Source organism: Aulonocara stuartgranti (genome assembly GCF_965226115.1).
Source record: "Aulonocara stuartgranti genome assembly, chromosome: 4".
In the NCBI taxonomy this organism is placed as follows: domain Eukaryota; kingdom Metazoa; phylum Chordata; class Actinopteri; order Cichliformes; family Cichlidae; genus Aulonocara; species Aulonocara stuartgranti.
Window position 1 is genome coordinate 34,978,018 of NC_138942.1, and position 18,635 is coordinate 34,996,652.

The 18,635-nt window shown below is 42.3% G+C and overlaps 1 protein-coding gene and 3 long non-coding RNA genes across 5 annotated transcripts; 2 read left to right on the top strand and 2 right to left on the bottom strand.

Annotated features, from left to right (window-relative positions):
• Positions 1 to 2,292: 2,292 nt before the first annotated feature.
• On the bottom strand, positions 2,293 to 10,761 carry LOC309704734. Its single transcript, XR_014276349.1, has 2 exons — positions 10,678 to 10,761; positions 2,293 to 2,852 (listed from the first exon to the last, which is right to left on the bottom strand). It is a non-coding gene; the product is annotated as an uncharacterized lncRNA (long non-coding RNA).
• Positions 4,761 to 6,145, bottom strand: LOC309705777. Its single transcript, XR_014276606.1, has 3 exons — positions 5,834 to 6,145; positions 5,548 to 5,634; positions 4,761 to 4,838 (listed from the first exon to the last, which is right to left on the bottom strand). It is a non-coding gene; the product is annotated as an uncharacterized lncRNA (long non-coding RNA).
• On the top strand, positions 6,923 to 10,264 carry LOC309704724. Of its 2 annotated transcripts, none has more exons than XR_014276334.1 (3): positions 6,923 to 7,017; positions 8,016 to 8,093; positions 8,997 to 10,264. It is a non-coding gene; the product is annotated as an uncharacterized lncRNA (long non-coding RNA). The 2 variants fall into 2 exon arrangements; XR_014276335.1 differs by lacking the exon at positions 6,923 to 7,017 and adding an exon at positions 7,024 to 7,109 and having other exon boundaries at positions 8,997 to 10,263.
• Positions 10,762 to 13,248: 2,487 nt separating the features above from the next.
• LOC309704240 (deoxyribonuclease-1-like) lies at positions 13,249 to 18,034 on the top strand (the record flags this gene model as incomplete). The annotated part of the gene is made up of 10 exons (XM_082529288.1): positions 13,249 to 13,323; positions 14,130 to 14,239; positions 14,920 to 15,058; positions 15,455 to 15,543; positions 15,640 to 15,720; positions 16,522 to 16,637; positions 16,822 to 16,934; positions 17,023 to 17,174; positions 17,250 to 17,343; positions 17,825 to 18,034. The coding sequence occupies 10 exons, from the start codon at positions 13,249 to 13,251 to the stop codon at positions 17,873 to 17,875; spliced, it is 1,020 nt and encodes a 339-aa protein (XP_082385414.1). The 3' UTR covers positions 17,876 to 18,034.
• Between the last annotated feature and the right edge of the window lie 601 nt (positions 18,035 to 18,635).

An 18,635-nucleotide genomic window follows, 5' to 3' on the forward strand; every position in this document is an offset into this window, starting at 1 on the left:
CAAAAGAAGAAACAATGTATTCATTAAAGATTATTTTCAGTCATCTTCAGTTACTCCTGTAAAGCTGAAATGTGTTCACCACATATGTTAACCTGTGATTTTTAAACACTGAAATGGAAAATCAGGTTGTCTGTATACAAAAAGCTAAAGACGCCTGGGAAATAGAGACACTAGAGTTTCTAATAGCGTCCAAGAGAAGTGTGCTTGGAGAGACGATAGCTGACTGCAGCCTCAAGATGGCAGTGATGTAGAAGCACATCACTTATGCTTTGGTATAACTGACTAGACAAGCACTGCTTGTCCTGGCTGAACAGTTGAGTTGGGGTTGCTGTAGTTCAGTTCTACTAATTGGAAGGTTTGCAGTTCAATACCAAGCTGCTGCAAAATACTTAGCCTCCCCCCCGAGGATGTAATATTAAAGTGAATACACGTGCTGATTTCATCTCTTTACATGAAAGAACATTTACTTTTCCAGGAGTCACATTAGTGACTTGTAGCTTTAGGCTTAGTAGACGACTCACACATTGACAAATCCAAACACATTTGAGGGTAATACTCTTAAATGTGTAAATGTAGTGCTCAAAGAAAACAGGGAGCACCACAGCAGAGGTCATTCATGTCTGTCACACACAGGACGTGACAGTGAAAAGTGTGGAGACACTGCACACCTGAAGTTTAGCCGATTGTGTTGCGCTGACACTCAGGTCCTTTTGAAGTGTCGTATATTGATTCAATTGTCCAAAACACAAACATACAAAGAATGAAAAATGCTCCTTGTTATAAGAATGCAAGATTCATTTTGATTTGGTTGTCCGCTGAATTTTTAACTCCTGGCTGACCCTTAAAAATGCATCCCTTTAGAGCCCTGGGGACCAAAAATGGTCCCGCCCCAAAAGTGCAATAAAAAGATTATATATTCATATTTTTTTCCACTTTAAATTGGTCAGTCTTTTAAAACTACTTCTCCCTGAAATATTCATATAAAGTTTTAATTCGATTTTCGTTGTTTTAACCCTTTAAATCCCAGTTTTATTACATGAGCGTCCTGTTTTTTTAGCCCCAAAAAACTAAATATTTTCCAAATAAAACATTTGAAGTAATATTTGTTTGTTATTATAATTAGGCCTTTAGATGGACCAAAGATTGGCACCAACATTCATTTTGATCGCCTTTTATTTTTTTTGCAGGAGCGCATTTCATAAAATGCACACACTATCGGTCCTAATCGACCACGCCCAAAAAAGTGCTATAAAAAATTTATATATTAATATTTTATTCCACTTTAAATTAGCCAATCTTTTAGACCTACTTCTCCTTGAAATATTCATGTCAAGTTTTAATTACATTTCGCGGATTTTAACCCTTTATATCCCGGTTTGGTCACATGAGCGCACTGCTTTTTTTGCCCCAAAAAACATAAAACTTGAATATTTTCCAAAAAAAACATTTGAGGTAATATTCAATTGTTATTATAATTAGGCCTTTAGATGGACTAAAGATTGGCACCAACATTCATTTCGATCGCCTTTTATTATTTTTTTCAGGACCAGAAAATGGTCTCCAGGTGGCAAATGCTTCTCCTCTAGGCCGAAATAAGTGCATCTTCCCGGGGTAAGTCGCGACGATGACCGGGGCACGATCACCGGGGACTCCTTTTTCCAGCCCACACGTCCGATACCACGTGACAACAAATACGTCATTTCCTGTTGACTAAAAAAAAAAAAGCACCCTCTAACGGTCCTAGGGACCGAAAATGGTCCCGCCCGATCAGCGGGCGAAGCCGCTGCTGCACGCCGGAAATGAGGCTTCATTTCCCGCAGGTCTGTCCAAGCAGCCCGCTGTTTTCCAGCAGGGATCAAATGTGGAGCAAGGGCGCCACCCGGTGGACAAATAAAAAAATTACAACTCTAAGGCTCATAGACCAAAACGAAACGGAAACATAAGTAATCACCAAGACATTAACGGTAATAATTCTGCAGTGAAAAATAGCGTTTACAATGGAAGTCAATGGGTCAAAAATGGTCCCTAGGGCTCTAAGAGGATGTGTATTGTTAGCTTAGCCACTGAAGCTAATTTAAGGAAGTCAGACTTGAATTTTGAAATGAAATTATGCCAAACTTTTTTTTAGAGAATTTGGCTATATTCCATTCAACACAGTGCAAATGGCTTGTAACTGAAAAACTAAAATGTACAAAAATGGTCCCAGGGCCTCTTAACATTCTCCACTGTCATTTGAATGTAGAGACGTCTGAGTTACAGAGATAATGAATGAGAACCACACGCTTTAATCCATTTAATGTATGAATCCAGACATTTATTTGGATATTTCACAGTAAAAACCAAACATTTGTTAGAGATGACAAAGGCTTTGCCACATTTAGATGCACTAAAGGTCAGATTTGCTGTTAGTTCTTCATATGTGAGACTCTTTTGCAACAATTAGCAGTTTGCTCGCGTAAGCATACTGCAGGTAATGCTGAGTGATGGAGAAGGCTCGGCAGGTTGCCCGAGTGTACGGCTCTTCAAACCAAAACAAAAAGTCACACCCTAACCTCGAGTGTTTTTATTAACACCTTGAGGGGTAAATGCTGGGTTTTATCCCCCAAACATGTAGACTGCTCACTGCCTGATGTCAGATCACATCTGTAGCTGGTGCTACAAAGTGTGCAAACATGTTTCCCCTCTCTAAGCCTTTCTTCTCTTAAGCATCTCCAGATACATCCCCAGGGACTTCTGAATAGAGTCCTTGGTGATGAACTTGACAAAGTTATTGACATCAGCCTCTCTGTTAGCCGCCAGCTTGTCTATGGTTGGCTTCCTCATCATGGACTTTGTGAGCTGTCTGGCGTGATCTGCAAATGAAACAAATGCACATGTAAGGAAGCTGTGCATTCATATACAATTTCTTCTATGAATACTGACATGGGCTTCAATTCATTGCAAAATATATTCAATTGCAGCACTATTGTGGAGCACCTTTTATTTCTTATGTGGGAAAGTGACATTTCTAACAGGTGCTGAAAGCTTATGCTCTTTCTCTGCCTCCTGCACATCCTGCCAAGTACCAGGATGTACTAAATACTGCTGTACAGATGGAAATACACCCATATTGACACTTCTGAGGTACGAGGTTACATCTCCCTACATGCGGGTTTGTGGCACCTCACCTTAAAACAAACATACACTGATAGCAGCTCATTTTTTTCCTACCTGCCTTGGAAATGTTACCTGCAATTTTATTACCCAAATGGTAAATGGACTGGTTCTTATGTAGCGCGTTTCTACTCATCTGAGCGCTCAAAGCACTGATGAGGCCAATCACCGTGATGTCATCTGCAAACTTAATGATGGTGTTGGAACCATCAGCAGGTCTGCAGTCGTGGGTGAAGAGGGAGTAGAGGAAAGGGCTCATCACACAGCCTTGTGGTACACCGGTGTTCATTGTGATGGTAGATGAGCAGCGGTTATCCAGCCGGACATGTTGGGGGCGGTTGGTCAGGAAGTCCAGTAACCATTTGCAGATGAGGGAACTGATGCCCAGGTCTGTCAGTTTCCTGATGAGTTGTGAGGGGTGGATTGTATTGAACGCTGCACTGAAGTTTATAAACAGCATTCTGGCGTAGGTGTTGTTGTTGTCCAGGTGTGAGAGGACAGAGTGCAGTGCGATGGAGACTGCATCCTCTGTGCTCCTGTTCTGGCGGTATGCGAATTGGTGGGGGTCCAGGGTGGGGGGGAGACAGGATTTGAAGTGTGCTAGGACCAGCTGCTCTAAGCACTTAGTGATGATGGGGGTGAGTGCTACTGGGCGGTAGTCATTGAGGCAAGATGGGTTGGAGTTTTTGGGTATCGGGACGATGGAGGTGGATTTGAAGCAGGCCGGTACCACAGCGTGGGCCAAGGACAGACTGAATATGTCTGTGAGCACTCCTGCAAGCTCCCCAGAACACGCTCTGAGAACACGCCCGGGGATGCCATCAGGACCTGCAGCCTTGTGGACATTGATCCTGCTCAGCACCGCTCCTACATCGGTGGGGGAGAGAGTCAGAGGTTGGTGGTCTGCTTTGGTTGTGGGGTTCCCTCGCTCAAAACGAGCATAAAAGTTGTTGAGCTCATTGAGGAAGGAGACATCAGAGCAGAGGAGGAGCCAGACATTTGAAACACCCGGGGCTTAGCCCTAAAGGGTAGTATGCATGTGGGATCTTTTTTTTTTTTTTGAGGGGGGGGGGGGGGGGGGTGTAGAAATGACTGAAAGATTAATTGGCTCTGTTTTGAGTTTTGTTCAAAAAAGAATGACTTCATATAGGGAAATATATATATCACACATGCAGGACACCATAAACTAGTTTTTTAATTAAGCAGCAAGGCGGAACAAAGTCGGGGCTGTATCAAGACACAGGGACTAAACCCCAATTCAACCAGACCCAGAACTGATCCAGAATTAAAACAGGACTACAACAGTTCAAAAGCAGGATTACTGAGGACTTAACCAAGACATAACCACAATCAGAACTAGATGATAGTAGCACTAAAAATCATCATAGACCTGCACTACACTTATTTATTTAATTCTACCAAAGTACAATATTTAGATTGAGAAAAGTTTATATAATTATTCAGCCTTGTTGTGCAAACAAGCCTGCATAACTTAATAAATATAGAATTTGAAAAATAGCAAACCTAAAAAGAAACACTAGGTACGAGATACATGAGTACCTATGATACAGTGATACTTTTAGTAAGCAACCATTTGACTAACATGTGTCTCACCTGCTCTTGTTCATCTCTGTTCTGTCCTCATTCTCCATCTCAATCTCTGCTCCTCTCTCTCCCTCTTTGTGCTGACAATCATCAAATATACAGTTGAAACCAGATATTTACAAACTCTTCAGATCAAAACACAAACACTTTTTTAATTGTAACATCAAATCAGACTAAATGTTTATTTTTTTAGATTGATAAATATAAAAACATATTTGTTAACTTTAAGAGTAAAGAGAGAAACTGTCTGTGTTTTTTAATTGCAAATGGCACCAAATTGTATTCAAACTTGAGCCACACTTATGGAGCTCCACGATTCTTCTCCTGGTGTTTTGGTTGATATCTCTTGATTTTCCCATGTCACAGAAACAGGCTCTGTGTTTTGCCTTATATGCATCCACAGCTGTGCCACCAGTTTACTCACATGGACTCTACTAACCTATCAGAAGCTTCTTCAGCTCAGAATGGAATCGTCTGGAGTTTTCTTATTAATTAACAATAAACTTAGTGTACATGTACTCCTAAATTTAATGAAAGTGATAAAAAATAGACAGCTCTGTCTCTCTTTATTCTGACATTTAACTAATTCAAAATATATTTCAATATTTATCTAAAACAAAAGTTTACTCTAAATTGATGTTGTACAGTAAAAATGTTTTATGTTTTCTCCCTAAAGTGTAAATATCTGGTTACAAATGTGAATATCCTGCTGTGTACTGAAATCCCTCTTGTTTTGCATAGAAATATACTGAACAACATACAAAGCATAATATATAAAATAACATTTACCTGAGTTTTTCTTTGAAAGAACCCTCTAATGTCCATTCTTATATTTCAGTACATAACTGAAACCGAATTAGTCGGGGAGGGTAAGAACTGAAAATATGAAATAAACACACGTAAGCTAAGATTCTCTAAAAAATAGCATTTGTTCGGCTTTTCATTTCGCCATTTGTTGATTCACTTGAGGAGCAAGTAAAATAATATTGGTCAAGTGATCAGTTTCATATCAATCTTTCGTGATGCACCGTCACATTTACATTATTTGTACGGTACGAATGATTTGCTTTGGTACCTGCTCAAACTTAAGCTCTCCTTAGTATGGCTGGCTCCGTCTCTCCAACAGTGCACTCACGGGCAGCAGCTCCCCCCGCCCCCTCGCTCAGTCGCTTAGTGCCTGAGCTCGGATCATACCAATATCAGGGGGGGATTCACGCACAGTCGTAAATTCCCACAGTGTGCACTATGTGCTTCGAATATTGTGTGTACTTTTTGTTTTATACAGTTGTCAGCCAGGCATCTAACTATGAAAAAATTACACTCCAAAATACCCCGGGCTTCTGACAAAACAACCCGGGCTTAAGCCCCGTAAGCCACCCCCACGCTCCGCCCCTGCATCAGAGGATGCGGGGGAGGGTTTGGTGGTCCTGTAGTCTGTGATGGTCTGGAGTCCTTGCCACATGCGTCGGGGGTTGGAGTTGGAGAAGTGTTCTTCTACCTTCTTTTTGTAATGGTGTTTGGCTTTTTTGATGCCCTTCTTTAGATTAGCCCTGGCTGTGCTGTAGGCGTGTGCATCTCCTGACCTAAAGGCGGTGTTGCGGGCCTTCAGGAAGAGACAAAGATCCCGGTTCATCCAAGGCTTCTGGTTGGGGTACATGGTGATCCGTTTCTGGGTGTAAAGTAAAGTGTGCATGTTAGTCCCCGTAGGGATATAGTTCCTCTGCATTTAACCCATTCACCCAGTGAAGCAGTGGGCAGCCACCAATGCAGCGCCCGGGGAGCAGTGTGTAGGGACGGTACCTTGCTCAGGGGTACCTCAGGGTAGCCGTTCAGTGGAGTCGAACCACCGACCTTCCGATCATGGTGCCACCACTCTACCTACTGAGCTATCCCTGCCCACTGTCAGGTGGTGACACTGTCTGTGGTTTTGGAGATGTAATCCAGTACAGATGAGGCGTACTGGTCCAGGTCTGTGTGGGTGAACATATTCCAGTCTGTTGGTGTGGTTGAAGTTCACCTTTATGTGCTGAAGGTGAAAACACTGAGCAAAGGGAGGAGTGTATGATCTGTAGATACTATGGAAGCTGAAGATTGTACCTGACACCCGTTTGCTGCTGCCACCTTCTGGCCTTCAGGTGCTCTGGACGTGCTGTTTTTTGTCCTACAGCTTTAAGAGGCTCTGTCTCGGCTCTTAGTTGTTGGCACACCTGTTCACCATAAGTCATCACAGCACAGCTCATGGGCTGGGCTCCTCCAAAGGTAACCACCAAGCTGATGTTGGTTGGAGTTGTTTTATATGTTTAGATTAGTTTGTTGTCTCCTGCATGCTGTCATCTGCTGCTCTCCCTCAGGTATGTTCCCAGCTCAGGTGTGTTTGTGAGGGAGTGTTAGGGACCCGCAGAGACACTGGAGACAATAACTTGTACGAGCACAACTAAACTCATGGCTGCTGATCATTTAAGGTTTACCTTCAAAGTAGGAACTGCTGTCCTCCCTTAAACTGTGTGTACAGTGACTGGAGAACAATCCTCAGTGCTGGCCTGCACCTGGGACACTGCAAACCAGGGTGCTTTGCTAGAAAGCAAGTTCAGCACATGCAGGATGTGTTTCTGATATCGCGGTTTCGCAATCTAGCTTTGAGCACATTCATGGTTCCTTTCATCCTCGGCACCAGTTGCTGCTTGTTGGGAACATGACCTCCAATCTGTCCACTAACTCTTGGGAAGAGCCCATCAGGATGCTTGGTGAAAAACCTCATTTTAAAAACAGCCCTGCACACTGTTCCTTCACCGTGACCAAAGAGTTCCATGATTCCAGATGCTGACAAGTAATGTCGCTCGATTGTAACAGATCAAGTAGTGTAATTGTGTTTGTGTGCAGTTCTTTATTTATATATTTGGATTGTCCGGGCATACGAGCACAGCTAAACCTACAGCCGCTGATCATTTAACCTTTAGCTTGGCTTCCCAGTTAAAGTGTTTACAGAGAGGGAATGATTGAATCAGGGTGTCATTTCTCATCTGCACATGTATGTTGTCCATGCTACCTCAGAGATATTTCAAAGGAAAGGTTAGACCTGTCTCCTTGAGGGATTATTTAAAGCTTCAAGTCCTCTGATCCTCCGTCTTGCCATCAGCTCAGTTTAATCTAGACCAGGCTAAAAGTTTATTATCTTAGGACGGTCTAAGTCATCTGGATGTAAAGTGACTTTAATGTGCATTTCGGCTCCGGAGCCTAATAAAGCTCTTTCCTGGCAGGTGTTGGTGGGTCGAGCAGTCTGACGGAGGAACGTAGTCGGCCATCTTGGAAAGAAGAAAATGTTTTCTTCACACACGGTGAGAAAAACATCGTTTTTATAAATCATGAGTCCGAACATTTTACAGACTTTTATACGTGAAATTGTTCGTAGTTTATAAACACATCTGGAAGTGCCGTGCAAACCAAGGCCGAGCTGCTTTTAGGAAACGTGAAAAGTCTATCAGTACAACTTTCATGAATGATCATCATTTATTGTCATTATATCATTATGATTATTGTTAACTACCACCCTTTAGTAATTATTTACAGTTTTCCAGAACATGAGAAACAAAATGCATGTTAAGAAAAGAAAATAGTAAATGGAAAGACGAAGGCTTCAACCTCTTAGACCTTTCCTTATTTCCAACACAGCTGATTTAAATGGTTAAATGACTTCCAGTTCTCCTGGTAATGAACTAATCAATTGATTCAGGTGTGCTGACCCAGGGTGAGATCTAAAACCTGCAGGACACCGGCCCTCGAGGCCTGGAGTTCGACACCCCTGGTCTTACACCAAGGACTAAATGGTTCATTTTTGGCTCGCTGCACTGTAACAGGGACGGGGTGATTTGCAGAGCACTTTGTAAATGAGGACTGTGTGCAAGAGGTGCAAGTGCACGGGTGAAGTCGCACTGTCCCCTCTGCATTTGATTGTCCCTCGTTGGGTCGGGCGTAAAGACTGAGCAGGGCAATCAGCTGGTAGAACCGATGTCCACAAGATGCAATCAGCGATGCACTTGTTTAAATGTATTTTATGCAATAATACAGTCTTTCTTTTCCAAAACGCATCCAAACAATTTACAACACAACAGGTTACTATTATGGGCATCATCCAACAAACAGGTTTCTTATCGAAGCAGAGAGGCCGGCACGACAAAACAAGATTTAACTCAAACACTTATTAAGCTTCTGACTCCCTGCCTGTGTCTTTGTTGCTGTAGGAACAAGACGCCAAAGAGAGCCCAACACCTCAGTGCTCTCAGTTGGCTGAAGATGCTCACTCAAGTGCAAACTTACTTGAGCACTACAGGTGTGATCAGTGTAACAAGAAGTTTCATGCCCCGTCTCACCTCAGAAGACACCAGCGCATCCACAGTGGGGAAAAGCCCTTCAGTTGTGACCAGTGTGGAAAGACTTTTACTCGGAAAAGCAACTTAAAAACACATCACCTCAGCCACAGCGGCGTCAAACCACACATATGCCACCAGTGTGGAAAGACATTTCGTTCTATGGGCAACTTGAGAACTCATCAGCGCCTACACAGAGGAGTCAAACCATACGCATGTAGCCAGTGTGGCAAGGCTTTTACTCAGATGAGCCACTTACAAACCCATAAGATGGTCCACAGCGGAGAAAAACCCCACACATGTGAGGAGTGCGGAAAGACATTTAGTTTGATGGGCAACTTGAGAACTCATCAGCGCCTGCACAGAGGAGTCAAACCATACGCATGTAGCCAGTGTGAGAAGGCTTTTACTCGGATGAGCCACTTAAAAATCCATGAGATGGTCCACAGCGGAGAAAAACCCCACACATGTGAGGAGTGCGGAAAGGCTTTTAATTATAAGAGCAACTTAAAGAGACATAAACTGGTCCACAGTGGAGTTAAAGCACACAAGTGTGACCAGTGTGGGAGGGCTTTTGCTTTGAAGTCGAGCTTGGCGACACACAAGCTGGCGTCGCATGTGACCTTTCTGGGAAAGCCTCCAGCCAGCGACCCCAGAAACACACCAACAGACGCTGATACGTGATCGGTGCAGCAGTTCAGTTTACACAAACTCGAGCTTAAGTCAACTCTACGCTTACTGACCATGGACACGCACCAGTGCGACCAGTGTGACAAAGCCTAGAACCAGTTTAGAGGTAATTCAGTCAGTTTTTTTAAACAAGCTAATGTGTATATAAAAGATTTGTTACTGGTAATACAGCAAAACTTTATTGTAGTTTTTAAAGTTCAAGTTAAACCATGTGAAATAAGTTGGATAATACACGGTGTTACATATGGGACACAAACGCAGCGTTTTGGGACAACATGGTTTCTGTTGGGTTTACACAAACTGTAAAGATGTTATTACGATGTTATTACGATGTTATTACGATGTTATTACGATGTTATTACGATGTTATTACGATGTTATTACGATCAATGTTAGCTCTACATGGGTGTTAGATTTCAAAATAAAATCCTTTTAAACGATCGTCTCGTTTCATTTATCACCAGCAGAACAGTCTCCAACAGTGTCCAACTTTATGGCTCATAATGGGCAAAGACGCGGCTACAACTTTGATGCTAATCTGAAGTGAATAAAACTATAATAGGACATGAAATGCATTTAGATCTGTACATATGCTGTAATGATCACATGATGTGGCGCCATCCTTTCTGAAATTAAACCGACAACAGATTTGTTGTCTGGGGCATTTAACACAAACTGATTTGAATAAAACGACATCATGAATGCAAAAAACGATGCAGCTGCATTCATATTCATATTTCCTCCTCGGTTCCAACTATTAATACAGAAATGCAAATGCATCATTCTTTTCTTGAAATTTAAACACAGGTTTATAAACGGTCTCAGCAGTTCTTAAGTACATTTAGTAAAACAGGTAAACACTTACTAAAACACAGTCATTGTGTCCTTACATGCTGTCGTTTTAGCAGACTCTCAAACCAGTTTCAGTCCAGTAGTGTCCGTATCACTGCCGCCCAAAATCAGTATCACGAGCTCAGTGTGTCACATGGCCTTGCTTGACCAGATGGTGCTATTCAAAATGTTGCCAGAAGGGATAATGAGCATCACTCTCATGCCAACAGTTATGGCAAAGATTTTATTCTGCACGTTTGATCTGAGACACGACTGGTTATTAGGGGTGCAACGATATTCGTATCGATATTGAACCGTTCGATACAGTGCTTTCGGTTCGGTACGCATATGTATCGAACAATACAACATTTGTAATTTATTTCATCAATTTTCCTTCTGACGATGCTGTCTGTGTTGAGCGCTCAGAGAATCTGTGTTCGACTACTCCGCCTAGGCTGCACTGTCGAGCGCAGATCCACTGAGCGCTCAACACAGACAGCATAGTCAGAAGGAAGAGCGCAGGGCAAGCTAGCGAGACAGAAGCTAAGCTCTCCTTGCAACAGGCAAATTGAACCTCATTCAGATCTGGCGTTTGGAATTATTTTGGTTTTCATGTGACGTATGACCCTGAAGGTAAGCGAGTCATGGACTAAAGTAAAACAGTATGTTGGATGTGCCATGCAATGCTCAATTACATGGGTGGGAGCTAGTGTGTTAGCGCAGTTAGCTCGTTAACGTGTTGGCCGTCTAGCCCCATGCACGGGGCGATCGGCGGTAGCTCGTTAACGGAGATTTGCCGTGTTGTGGCGTTAAGGTCATTTCAACGAGATTAACCTGAAAGCACTAGTGGGAACACAACGAATATGACTGCACATTTACGCCGACATCATCCTAGTGCAAAGACAAAAACAACAAGCATGCTACTAACTTTAGCCGAGTCATTTAGACAGCTGTTAGCACATGATTCTCCTTATGCTGCTGAGAATATAACCCAGAAGAAGCGGATAGTATAGCTTTTATTTTGGAAAGAGCCATTTCTCTGTAATAAACTCTCTTTTCCAAAGATGAGTGATTCCTCAATCAGATACAGGGCTCGCAATATCGCTAGCCCGACGTCCTGGAGCTAGCGATTTTTTCAGTCGGGCTACCAAAATCTATCTTTGCCCTGCCCGTCGGGCTATTGTAGGAAAAATATATGTCAATGCTTTTGCATTCTTTCAGAAATGTAGCTGGGTAATTATGTCATTGGCATCGGTGAGCCACTGTCAATATGTGACATATTGAAGTCGCGTTTGAATTTGCGCTTGTTTTTTTGCTTTCACTTTGCAATCGTGTGAACTGTGTATAGAGAGCGACAGCACTGATCTGTGAGTGATGATAATTTGCGCACCAATTCCTCTGACATCGTCTTATTAATCGTTAGCTTACTATGCAAACATGACAAGTGAAATCTCCCGCAGCTTAAACATGTGAGAGGTTGATCGCGCAGAGAATCGCTGAGCTTATGTGAGTGCGTGTGTAAAAGCATTTCAGTTCTGCTGAGCCAAATAAGACAGGTCAGGGTGAAGAAGTGACAGCCAAAGAAAAGCTTACCACAAAACGGAGAAGTTATGACAAATCAGACTATAAGGCAAAAAGAAAGTGCAGCTTTATGGTTTCATGGACAAAAGAATTTCTGTGGCTGCAATATGACGAGCTAAATAACCAGGGCTGCACATAAGTGGTCCGCAGGTGCGCATTCGCTGTCAAAATAAAAAACATGCACAAGGGTTAGGGTTAAATTTAAAAACTATACTTTTGAGTTAAAATATATATTTATAATTTTAATAAATGACAAATTAAAAATGCATGAACATTTTTTTGTATCGAAAAAATATCGAAACGTGACACCAAAGTATCGAACCGAACCGAACCGTGAATTTTGTGTATCGTTGCACCCCTACTGGTTATCCATCAAAGTTCAACACTTTAAAGTCCACAACTTTCCACACTCTGATAAGCACATCCCAGCGGTGACCGCCCCGCCGGTTCCCAGACTGCAGCCTTGGCGTTCGCTCTGGGGCTTATTTTTAGCTACACACATGGCACTTTTCCATTTTATCATTCTTTATTAAACATCTTACAAAGAAGTATTTAACTTTAATTAGTTTTACCAGAGTGTGCATGTTTATGGATGTTAGAGAAAAATACAAGGTGCAGATACTGCACATCTGCAGTCCCCATCAGGTCACATGTGCATATAACCAAAAGTCAAATACAGAAAATGATCCTGCTACTTTGGCCCTAGTGCAACTCTCTGTTGGTCTTTGGTTTAAACTGCAAGAGTGGCTACAAATCTGTGGTTAAGCTGCACTTCCTGCTGTTTCTCCCTCTGTACTCGTTGCTCTTTAGGTCAGTATGTGGTAGTTTTCCATGTCCCAGTGGAGATTTCCTCTCGTGCAAGCTTTCCTCACGCGCACACTGAGCCCTCATCCTTTCTACACAAAATTCGTTTGTCTACTTCATAAACAAGACTAATAGTCAGCAAACATCTTGGCTTCACTTGGATTCTCAAGTTTAAAATACATGGAAAGTTTGGGAAACTATGGTTTACCCTGACGGGAGCATGAATGTGGACAGCAGCGGTGGCACCGAAATTTATTCAGTATTTGCTGAGGCATCAGATTCTCGACAGCTGGCAGTAAAGAAAGAGTCAGGAGGCTGGGTGTAGTGGACACCGGTATATGTCTAAGCACCGACCTGGCAGATCTGATTACAATGTTAAAAACATAGAGCTTAACCCTCATCAGTAACATGACAACTGTAACATGCTGTAAGTATGAGCACTTTTATGAAACTTCACTAAAGTGTATTATTGTGTTGTCAAGCTTGAATGCATTGTAAGTGAATGGGTTCTGTTTGTTCAGCTACAACTGGGAAGAAAAACTTTCTGACCAATAAGGTGGAGACGGTGGCATACTTGTGTTGTATCAGCCTATCGGAAGGTTTTTGAAGGTCTGATTTCAAGATATAACACTGGGACAGATGATAGTTTAACAAGGCTGTAGCAATATTACTGTTGTTATTGCTAATGACTGTTACGTGTCTCTGCTGGAGCAGACCTAGAGTAGATATTATGTTTTGTCTGTCCCTGCTCTCATGAACAAGGCATCTTTCAAACTGCTTGAAGGAATTTCTTCAGTTTCCGTAAGGATTTTGCCAAAGTTTAAGGTCATCCCAACACTGCGACACTCATTCTGAGTTCATTTGTGAAGTGTGACAGAACTTCACACAAATGCCAAACAGGACAACAGCAAGTTAAAACAATGCTGAAGTGTTTTTATTGTATGACGAGCAGAAAAGAATTTGAGGTTGCAACGTTATCCTTGTTGCACTGCAATCTTGGGATGTGAGAACCTGAAAGCCTGAAATCTGTACCCCATCCACAACACACCTTTTCTCTGTACTCCTCCCCAGCACCCTGCAGTCACATGCGCCTGCAGGTAGATAAAAACCTCAAAAGAGACACTGGTCGCCATTCTGCTCAGAAGCTTTTCAGGAGCTTTCAGAAGATTCACGAGTTCAGGCGTCTCCACCGTGCAGACATACAGGAGCAGGTATGGACCTCTCACTCGCTACAAAAACATCTGAGCTGTATTCGGTGCAATACTGTGAGCCAGTTTCTTGTTTAGAGTGGATGTTTCAGGCTACAGCAGCATTACAGTAACTTTTGTGCATTTTTCCTGCAGTAATTGTGCGTTTACAAACACATTTCAGCAGCACATGCAAACCATCACAGTATAAATGCAGCTCTCTGTTTCCATATTTGGCAACCTTTGGTCTTCCACAACAGCTCCAGGACGGTGTAACCAGGGCAACAGAGTAATATATTGTCCTAAAAGGATAATATTTTACCAAGCCTTGCAACATGCTGCAAATAGTGACGCGCTAAATAGCATGTTAGATAAACTGCCAAAAATACATCCAGAGGAGCAGGTGTTTGGTCTCTCACTCTCATGTCATGAGCTCTCAGCAGATGGTGGAACATGAGCCGCTTTGTTTTGGACTAAACTCCATGTTAAACTGGACTTTATGACAGAGAAATATGGAGTGAAAGGAAAGGCCTTACTTCAGCCTGCAAATCGGTTTTTAATGCACAGGAACTGGAAATTATTAACCTGATAACCTGGGAAGTCATTAGCTTACATACGTGTAAAATAAATATGAAATCATTTGTAAGCGTCAGTGTTTCATGTGATTTCTAAGTCATTTTTAACATGTGACCTGTTTGGTGTAGGATGCATTTGGTGGGCACTTTGGGGCTTTTTCTGACCTTGCTGCATCTCTCTAACTCGCTGCTGCTGGGAGCCTTTAACATCAAATCCTTCGGAGACACCAAAGCCTCCAACACCACTCTGATGAACATCATTACCAAGGTCTGGGACTTTTCCCTCTTTGGTAGATATGACAGTTTGTACAAAATGTTTACATCCACCCATTTGTAATGCAATTTGGGTCAGAGTGCTTTCAAAACCAATCCAGAAGTGTTATCTTGTGTGTGCGTTTTGAAATAGTTTGAACTGAATTTTGAGAAATGCTTTGGATGATTTGGCCTGTTGCAGAAGTAAACCTGAATATTCCCAGAATATTCCCACCTCTATGCTTAAGGAATGATCAATGAAATAACTGGATGTGCAACAGCTGTAGCGTTGCCTTTACAATCTAAAGCTTAACACATGAATTTTTTCGTGCAAGGTAAAATATAAACAAACGTGATGTTGCAAGATGGACAATCAGCTGATTCATTTTCATTTTTTATGTGTGTTTTGCAGATTGTCCAACGCTATGACGTCATTCTGATCCAAGAGGTCAGAGACAGTGATCTCTCAGCAACCCAAAAACTCATGGAGTACGTCAACAAGTGAGTCCACACACCGAACATGGAACATTCAGAGTAACACTGAGCATGAAATGCAAACGTATGGAAACATAAAAGTGTGTGTTTGTTTCCCCCCAGAGATTCTCCTCAGTACAAATACATCGTCAGCGAGCCTCTCGGTGCGAGCACCTATAAAGAGCGATATCTCTTCCTTTACAGGTGCACCACGATGAAAAAAATAAGTCTCTACTCTACACACAGTGAAATGATATTTATTCAGTTCAATTTTATTTACACAGCGCCAAATCACAACAAGAGTCGCCTCAAGGCACTTTATACTGTCAGGTAGACCCTACAATAACACATACAGAGAAAAACCCAACAATCAAATGACCCCTATGAGCAGCACTTTGGCAACAGTGGGAAGGAAAAACTCCCTTTTGACAGGAAGAAACCTCCGGCAGAGTCAGGCTCAGGGAGGGGCGGCTGTTTGCAACAAAACATGGTTCGTTGCAGTGATGCCGTGTAAAAAGCATTTTTAGTTCTTGCTCTAAATATGTATTTTGTAGAAAGGGAAAAAGTCTTTTTCATGGCAGAATGTGAATAGTTTGATTGTTTTCTTTGTTTCTTAAAGCCAAACAATTTAACAAAAATAAAAATGACTTGTTCACGTTGCCCGGGGTTAAAGTCAGGATTGGTGTTGGATCATCATCATCACTTAGACCTCAGAGGGTTAAAGAACCTCCCATAAGTTTCTCAAATAACCATTCAAAACAACTTGATTAAAAATATATATTTCCAGCATGTTTGTAGTGTTTGAGGCATGTTTGAAGTAATTTAACGGCAAATCCTCCGTCTTTTTTCAACATACATCTTATACACACTCAGAATTCAGAAGAAGTGATTTAAAAAAAGGGGAAAAGCAGAACTACAATAAATTTGTCCCGAGAAGCAACTGGACATGTTTAGAAATGAAGTACACACTGGCAGCAAATGAAAAGGTGGTGATTTTCTCCACAGGGAGGCGCTGGTATCGGTGGCAAAAAGCTACACCTATGACGACGGCCCGGAGGAAACTGGACAAGACGCCTTTAGCAGGGAGCCGTTTGTCGTAATGTTCTCCTCCAAACACACTGGTAGGTGCTGTGGCTCGAGTTATACAGCTGTTTCTGCATCACACTGATAATGATGTGGATCCTCATTCAAACATTTGTGCGTGGTAGTTCCTGGGACATGTTAGTCACTAGTCCTTTATCATTCTCATGCGGTGTAAGCGCCTCCGTCACTGTCAACACTCCTTCGTTCCCTTCTCTTCTGTAGCTGTGAGAGACTTTACTCTGATCCCTCAGCACACCTCCCCAGAATCAGCTGTTCGGGAGCTAAATGCTCTCTATGACGTGGTGGCAGATGTCCGCGCTCGCTGGAACAATGATGTATTTACAGCCTACAAGTAAAAATCATTTATTTGGTGGAAAAACACACATTCGGTAAATGCGACTCACACTACTATCCCTGCGGGACATCGTGCTGCTGGGTGACTTCAACGCAGGCTGTAGTTATGTGTCCGGGTCTGACTGGCAGCAGATCCGCATCTTCACTGACAAGACTTTCCATTGGCTGATCACTGATGCGGCCGACACTACCGTGTCGCAAACTGTCTGCCCTTACGACAGGTAGACAGATTGTGGCAGGTCGTTCTGATGTGTGCACGCAAACTCTAAACTCTAATCATCTTTCTGTGTTTGCAGGATTGTGGTCACTGCGGACATGATGAGAGGAGTGGTGAAAGATAGTGCGAAGGTGTATAACTACATGACGGACCTGAATCTCAAACAAGATCTGGTAACAGATGAATTTCAATCCTTATCTCTGTAAGAATTCATTTGAACTAAAAAGCACAACCTGCCTCATTCCCCGCTGACACTAATGGAAACGTCAATATAAAAAGTTAACATAATGCTGTATTCACTGCAACTGAGACCATAGACTCGTCAGCAAAATGTTTACTGAGCTCCAATCAGAAGAGAGGCATTCTACACAAAGGGCAAAGCAGTCGCCCCATCAGAAATCATGCAGTTTTAAAGCACTTTTGCTTTTTTAATATCAGCTTTGAGCTACAGAAAATCGAGCAACTTTGTAAAGCAGTGGCTGTAGTAACGACCACAGAGATGCAAACAAAATCATAATGCAGTGTATACTGTAGTGATGGCATTACCATGCAGGCACGTTGAGTTTTTCAGCACTGGAAAGAAACCTGTGGAAACTGAAGCCGTCTGCAGCACAAACTGTGAGCCACTAAAAGAACGGTTTCTCTGTCTCTCAGGCGTTGGCTGTCAGCGACCACTTCCCCGTGGAGGTGAAGCTGAGCGGTTAGGCTCACGTTGCTTGAACCGTGACTTCCACAAGCTTTCCACACATCGTGCTCAATCTGCAGCCAGCACAATGATCATTCAGTTGGGGACTACTGTCAGCCACAGCTTCATGAAATGCAAATGCACAATAAAGCCACTAAAAGAATTTCACTGAAAACTTGTGTGTTGTAAAGAATTCGGCTTCTTGTTGCAGTGGAGCACATTTGTCTGGAACATTTACTGAGACCCTTTGTTGATTTGGAAACCTTTAATAACGCGTGTGTATTTTATTTCACTTCTTTTGTCTGCTTAAATGTCTTCAGAGTTTTGAGTTACTAAAGTTTTTTAATTAATTTCCCAAAACAGCTCAGACACACAGCAAAACACTAACCTGCAAAACTGAGCCAAAAATGTTGAAAAAACATAAAAGAGCGGTAGAGTAATACATCTGTAGGGGAGACCGGGGATAGTTGTCACATCTTTGACATTTCTGTCTGTAAATTGGAGCTCTTTTAAGGTAGTGGATTCAAAATGTAATGCAAAGTATTTACATGTCTCTGCTATTAAATAGTGCAGCTACTTTCTCTGCAGCACAATTACCCATTGCATGGTATGGTCTCAAACACGAAGAGTGAAATGTTACAATTAACCCCATAGTCTGGGTTAGTTGTAACATATCCTGGGGTGAAATGTAACACAATGAAATAAGGGTACTGACAAAACATTAACATGTAATCTTTGTTTATTCAACACATGAATGCACTTAGAGCCATTTATGTAGCT